Source organism: Triticum dicoccoides, chromosome 2B, assembly GCF_002162155.2.
Source record: "Triticum dicoccoides isolate Atlit2015 ecotype Zavitan chromosome 2B, WEW_v2.0, whole genome shotgun sequence".
Taxonomy (NCBI): Eukaryota; Viridiplantae; Streptophyta; class Magnoliopsida; order Poales; family Poaceae; genus Triticum; species Triticum dicoccoides.
Genome location: NC_041383.1, coordinates 5,202,168 through 5,209,476, shown reverse-complemented (window position 1 = coordinate 5,209,476; position 7,309 = coordinate 5,202,168). Strand labels below are relative to the sequence as shown.

General features: G+C 42.7%; 1 protein-coding gene across 1 annotated transcript; it reads left to right on the top strand.

Moving 5' to 3' along the window:
• Nucleotides 1–420: 420 nt before the first annotated feature.
• On the top strand, nt 421–2,076 carry LOC119361688 (leucine-rich repeat protein 1-like). The gene is made up of 7 exons (XM_037626820.1): nt 421–496; nt 579–711; nt 813–884; nt 976–1,143; nt 1,268–1,348; nt 1,440–1,495; nt 2,025–2,076. The coding sequence occupies exons 1-7, from the start codon at nt 421–423 to the stop codon at nt 2,063–2,065; spliced, it is 627 nt and encodes a 208-aa protein (XP_037482717.1). The 3' UTR covers nt 2,066–2,076.
• Nucleotides 2,077–7,309: the final 5,233 nt, after the last annotated feature.

Below are 7,309 nucleotides of genomic sequence, written 5' to 3'. Positions count from 1 at the left end.
ACACCCCGTCCCTCCATTTGCCACTTCTTCACCAGCCGCCCTGGATGCATGGCCGGCAACTAAATAATTGCACATGGTTGGCAATGACTCTCTGCAAGACTAAAATAACATAGTATGTTAATTCTTTCTATTTTCTTATCTTAATGATTAGTAGTAGAGCGTATGCCCTTCATTACGTCAGAAGAACATCTAACCATACGTTTTTGTATTTTCTTATCTTAATGATTAGTAGAGCGTATGCCCTTTACGTCAGAAAGACATATAACCATACGTTTGTGTGCGTACGTGCGTACGTATGTGTGTTGGCATCTTGTTCAGTAGAGGAGGGAAACTTCCTTCTGCACAAGTGCGTATAAAAAGCCTTCCATCGCTCCACCAGTACCACCAACCCAAAATAACACATCTCAGGCTCCAAGCGCAATGGCGACTCACTTTGCAGTAGCTCTCCTCACAAGCCTCCTTGCTCTTGCAACTCTTGCAAGCTGCAACGTACAAGGTAAGTAGGTACATGCCCATGGTCATATATTTGCAACTCTAGTTTCCAAGAATACTTACGCTAGTTTGTAAGAGATCTGAAGGCGATATCCTCTACGCGCAAAGGCAGGCGTGGGAGGACCCTAGCAACGTGCTGCAGAGCTGGGATCCAACCCTTCCCGATCCCTGCACCTGGTTTCATGTCTTCTGCTCGAGCGACGGCTCCGTTGTCCGTGTGTAAGTTCACTTCTCTTTCTCTTTTCCCCGGTCTCCTTGTTTAAAGGATATATCTATAGACATGCCTATGGCTATTTGTTTCGTTGTGTGCGTGCGCGCAGGGATTTGGGCAAGGCAGGCATCTCAGGCCCCCTGATTCCTGAGCTGGGAGGTCTTAAGCACCTTCAGTATCTGTAAGAAGAACTGCAACCTTGCTGCCAAGCAGAGACATTGCTGCTGCATTTACACTACACCACGGATTGACCTCCTCGTCTTTGCATGTAGTGAGCTGTACGCAAATAACATCACCGGATCGATACCAGCGACCTTGGGCAACCTGACAAGCCTGATCACTCTTCATCTCTATGACAACCTTCTCACTGGAGCCATACCAGCCTCGCTCGGGGCCATCCGGACGCTGCGTTATCTGTATGACTTCTGGTCACATTACAAGTATTACACAAAGATGAAGAAATGATAATTAGCGTGCACTGCATCATTGTATGTTAAACCACCAATACAGACAAGGAGCAATCTTCTAAGTACAAAAATGACAAGTTTTGTTTCTTCCTTGCAGGCGGCTGAACGGGAATATGCTGACCGGCACGGTGCCGCCGGAGATTCTCTCTCTTGTTCTTGTGGGGAACTTGGCTGAAATGTTAGTAGTGTAGCTCATTTCGCATACCACATTAGTTTTATTCCCAGTCACTTGCACTGAGGCAACATCTTTCTTATTCATTGTCTTACAGAAATGTTGCCAAAAACAATCTGGAAGGCACTGTCAGATCATCTCGACGGCGGAGAGGTATATAAGCATATATGCACTCTGTATTTATTTGTGGCCGGGAGAAGTTCTAGTGCCACAAGGCTGATGCTACCTCGCTACCAATAATGCATGATAGCACCATTAATAAATCATAAGAAAATCTGAAAATTTGCGTCTAGACATTACTGTACAATGATCTTTGCATTGCAAATAAATTTTATTTTAAAAGATAACATGTATTAGGTGATACATAAAGCATAAACTCTTCTTCCCGCCAAAGAAGGATAAACTATTCCGTAAATATTAGTGGTACGCCCAATATCTTTTCATAGGAAAAAAAGAAGATCTTCTCATACTATGAATGTGTAAACTAACTTTTTATATCTGAAATTTTCTTAGATGGCATATGAATTTTAGGCTAAAAATTTGAATATAGATTTGGTAGTGCTCTTGTGTGATGTTGCACTCCTTTTGCGATCTACACCTTTGATGATTTAGGCTTTCCATGTGGTTATTCCTTTTGTATATACATTTATTTGCGTGTTCACTCAGCTTGGCATCCTTGCAGTGGCCTTCATCATCCAGGATACACTTAAGACTGCAAGCTAAGCAGGATCTAGAAATAATGGAACTGGAAGCACAAATCAAAAAGATTCGTCTTTTAGAGCTGTTAGCCGTAGGGACAGCTGAAGTTTATAGACCTAATTATATCCCATTAATTAAAGAGGAACCCATGAGGTTACCTCTGTCCCCGCAAAATGAAATGAGTATGAACCTATGAACCAGTACAACTTTGTTTATGCATGAACATATGAAATGAGTATGAACATATGAAGTGAGTATATGCAGTGACATGTGAACATATGAAATGTGTATGTACATATGAACATATGAAATGAGCATGAACATATAAATACTCAGTGCGGGCTGCACGGCATCGGTCAATCCTCTCACCTTGCATGGCCATTGCATCTCTCCAGCTCGACGTGCGTGATTCTGAAATTTTGGGGAAGATGCAAATATCATGGGAAAAGCGGGTTCAAGATAGACCACCCGAAACTTTAGGATTCTTTCAATAGGTTCATTCGTGTTTCGTTTATCTATCAATTTCTCACTATGTGTGTTATGTTTATTTTTTAGGTGGCACACATTATAAATATTCGGTGGCTCCACTTTCAATACCATCTGAAAGAATTATGAAGACCCACATTCATTGAATCTATGGAAAATCGAGCAAACTAGAATACGAGGATGCAACATGCTGAATAAAAAAATGACTATGCAATTGTAAAGGCAGGTTGAATGAGTCGTAAAATCAGGGTTAAATAATCGACGAGGAAGACCTATGTGTCAAAAACAGCACCATCAGAATTGCTCGCCGGAGCGGAGCTACGATGGCGGGGATTCTGAGCTTTGGCTTGGCAGCTTCATGGCAAGTAGGGGTCCGCGAGCTAGGGAAATGAGTGGAGAACAGTGGGTTTAAGGATGGGATCTGTGGGGTTGGTCCAGGGGCGCGGGCGTCGTGGCACGTGGGGCACATCGAGAGGTTGGGAGTCACCCTCATGTGTGGGTGTCGTGCATCGGTGGGACAGAGGAGGAAGGAGCTGTGAGGTGAGGCTGAGCCACAACCGGCTGGCCTGCACACATGTGGGCGAGGGTTAGTTGTCGGCTGCTCAGGGTTAGCTGGGCTGGGTAGATTAGGTCTGCGTTTTATTTTAATTTTTTTCAAGAGGCATAGTTGTGCCTCTCGCGGAAGGAAATATGTGCCTCCACGAGTAGCAAAACCACGCCTCTCGCAGGGAAAAAAGAAAACAAGTTTTTTCATGCAAATATATTTAATTCTTTTCTCTAGAACTTAGAAAATACTGGGCAAAAGTGAAAAAAAACCCATCCAAAACACAAAAACGCATTATGGAAAATAGAAATAAATAAAATCCCGACGGAGCGACCAACACACGACACGTGGCTGCTGCTGAGAGCTTGCCAAGTGACGCACTCTCAGCCCACCAAAAGTGACCCTTCCTTGGCTCCCGCAATAAGTACTCGGTAACTTGTTGCTCCCCTTACTCCAGCGGCCTTGGCACCAAGCCATCGCCCGTTGCCGGGTAGACTCCCTCATCGATGGTGACCCCACGCCAAAATGCGTTGAGCTGCTCTAGGTAGTGTTTTTTTTCCTAAAATGTGAAATGTTCTTATAAGATCATGCGGTGATATTTTTTTACATTGGTTGAATAATATAAATAGCAATGTCACCTGCAACTAGAGAACATTGAATATATTTTTATTTTACACATGATTTAAATTGGACAATATTTTATGTATATGCAGTTATGCACAAATGGATTGCCACATCCAGAGTTTATATATGTCATCAAACAGAATTATTGCACAATGGATCGTAGGAGGAATACATTCATAGACTCAGATATTTAATAAACCTCATTTTTACATAACCTTGCCTGTTCAGCTGTTCTACAGACTAGCCAGGGAACACAAAAACATAATTCATGGACTAAGTTGGAATGCTGGAGTAACAACGATAGCCCTAATGTGTTGGACTTTGGCCACACTAATATACATCCTCCAAAAAGGCGCAGCCGTCGTCCCCGTAATTGCGCACAGGTCGTGGTCGTGGGCTCTCAGTGTTCATATCTGGGGCTGAAAACTCAAGATCGTAATCGTCAGTAGAATCATGTGGGAGCCTTAAAGTCTCAAACTTAGAACACCTTGACATTAACTCATCTCCCATCTCAACATGGAAACAATGGCGAATGTCAAGAGAATCTATTTGCACACAGCTATCGAGGATGGCTGCCAACCCAGTTGTGCTAATAGTCTGAGCAAAGAGCTGCAACGAACGTAGCCCACGCATCAGGGTGATCCCCTCAACTTCGCAATCAATCGCGCCCCAGACGGGCCGTTTAATGAAGCATGAACTGCTGAGACGAAAACGCTTCAGGTGCGGGCAAGAGTATCCAACCGCGAAGCATGTGGAAGAGAACTTGTGGACACCATAGTTTGAGATTTCTAGCTCCTCAAGCATAACCAAATGTGATATGTTAAGGCTGATCCTATCATTGATCAATATACAATTGATTAGTCGAAGACTCTTCAAGAAGAGCGCCCTGCAAATAAATTAATGTATATAATTCTGATCCAAATTACTCTGATATGTGTGTCATATTTGAAATGGATATAAACATTCAACGTTAATGATAATTTTCCATACGAACATGTGGGTCAAATTGACAGATTTACAACATCATGAATATGTTTTTTATGTTAAATGGAGAGATATTATTTTCATAATGAAATCCCACTTGTTTATGCATGTTGTGAAGAAGTGGAAGTTAGTGAGGTTTAAGTACATGTATTTATGAAAAGATGTGGCAGTTACTACGTATTACTTATTACTCCCTCCGTCCCATAATATAAGAACGTTTTTCACACTAGTGCCAAAAACGTTCTTATATTATGGGACAGAGGGAGTAGTTTTTTTGAAAAAGGAGGATGACCCGGAGCTCTGCATCAGGGCAATGCATGCAGCCATTTTATTGGCAAAACAATTTGTAGGAATAATATCTCGTGTAGTCAAGTGAAGAGAAGCACTTACGACTCTTTCAGGAGAGATATGGCCTCTTCATCGATGGCGCCCTCGCTGTACAGTGTCTCGCAGCTCCCTCGGCTGCGCTGGATGGCGGCGTGGCCCATGGGGTGGAAGCGGTAAGAGGAGGGGTCGGGGAGATGGCTTAACCGCAAGTCAATTCGGCGCCACAAGGACGGCTCGTCCCGGGTAGCCCGGTGCCAGGGACGACACACCAGCTCGGCCCCCAGGAGAACGTCGACCTGGTGCAGTTTCTCGAGCACCAGTAGCAGCGCATCCCGCGGCAGCTCCGCCCAGTCTCTGGTTACCTCCTCTGGCTTCATCTTCTTCTTCCACTCCGGCGGCGGCCAAAGGCCAGGAGGGCGGCCCTCGAGGAGGAGCGAAGATGAGGGCGAGGGCGTTGCCATGTCGTGCACCTCCCATTTCCTGCCTGGCTCTGCTTCGTCGCTCCACTCTGCCGGCGGCCACAGCACCGGACGGCGGCCGTCGAGCAGGCGTGAGGAGGCAGGTGTCGCCATGGCATGCACGAGGGGGAAGGCCGGCTTGGGAAGTTGACACGGTCTCCTTATATGCAGAGGATGGCTTACTGATCAATCAAAGGTCGGCATCAACGTCGGCGTTACGTTCTTGCGATCAACGCTGGCTAAGAAAGTGACGTTGATTACTTCATTCTTTGTTACTGTCTGAGCTGCAGCGTTGTGATCGAGGCGTGCATCCAATGTGGAGTATGAACGAGTCAAGTACCATCGAAATAAACTAAATACTACTCCCTCTGTTCCTAGGTTAAGTCTTTTTAAAGATTTCATTATGCACTACATATAGATGCATATAGATATATTTTAGAGTGTATATCACCTCATTTTAATTCGTGTATAGTCGGTATTGAAATCTCTAAAACGCTTTATATTTAGGAACGGAGGAAGTAGTAGTATTGGAAAAGCAAACCATATCGTGAAAGACTCTCCTACGTCCCCTAAGAGCTGCTCTAAAATAGGGCACTAGCAGTTGTTAGGCACTTCAGGGCAAAAAACAGCCTCTAACAGGACATGATTTTTTTGCACACCAGTTCCAAATGAGCTCGGTGAACAGTAAAATTGAAAAACATTTAACAAATGTTCAAAAAACTGATTTTTTTTTGTTTTATGATAAACTTTGATAAATGTTCTAAGAGCTTGCAAAATTTCATCAGGAAATCACATTTGAGAAAGTTGTGGAGAAAAACAAAGTCGATAAATTTCATCATGAAATCACATTTGTGAAAGTTGTGGGGAAAAAACAAAATCGATACTCTGAATCCATGACTTTCTCAAATGTGAATTCAGAGTATCGATTTTGCTTTTTCCCCCATGACTTCCACAAATGTGACTTTATGATGAAATTTTCAAAGCTCTTAGAACATTTGTCAAAGTTTACCATAAAAATCAGATGTTTTTTAACATTTGATAAATGTTTTTTGAGTTACTGTTCATCCTGTGCTCATTTGAGCTCGGGTGTAGAAGGGGACTTTCGCCTCCAACAGTTGTTCTTTCATAAAAATCTGAGAATTTTTTTCGCAGCCCTAAAAGAAATCGCCAATGCCCGTGCTCCTTCCCATGGCGCCCTTGTCCGCTGCCTTCAATGGAAAATGACGGAAACTAAGTGAAAATCATGTTTCAGAAACAGCTTCCAACAGGACGTGAAGTTTTTGCACCCGAGCTCAAATGAGGTCGGCTGAAAAATAAAATCATAGAACATTTAAAAAAATTTAGAAAATTTGATTCTTTTTATGGTAAACTTTGACAAATGTTCTAAGAGCTTGCAAAATTTCATCATGAAATCACATTTGCAGAAGTTGTGAAAAGAAAAACAAAATCAGTAGCTTTGCTGATTTTTTTAAACATTCGTTAATTGTTTTTTGAGTTACTATTCATCCCGAGCTCCTTTGAGCTCGGGTGTAGAAGGGGACTTTTGCCTCCAACAGTTGTTCTATCATAAAAAAATCTGCAAAAAAACCGCAGCCCTAAAATACATCGCCAATGCCCGTGCTCCCTCCCTTGGGGCCCATGTCTGCTATGTTCAATGGAAATCAAAGGAAACTAAGTGAAAATCATGTTTCAAATAATTCAAAATATTATTAACAAAAGTATAGTGCGATGGAGATTTGATGTAAAACAAACATGTAAAATTTCAGTTTCAAATTCAGTTGTGCTTGCAAACTATAAAAACGAAACTAGCAACAAAACAATTAGAACCTGTGAAAATATGAAATT

Excerpts from the sequence above, each read along its gene's own strand:
- LOC119361688 (XM_037626820.1), top strand. The coding sequence starts at position 421 with ATGGCGACTCACTTTGCAGTAGCTCTCCTCACAAGCCTCCTTGCTCTT. Across the intron at positions 1,349-1,439 it reads GTGGGGAACTTGGCTGAAAT|AAATGTTGCCAAAAACAATC; the intron begins GTTAGTAGTGTA and ends ATTGTCTTACAG. Across the intron at positions 1,496-2,024 it reads ATCATCTCGACGGCGGAGAG|TGGCCTTCATCATCCAGGAT; the intron begins GTATATAAGCAT and ends GCATCCTTGCAG.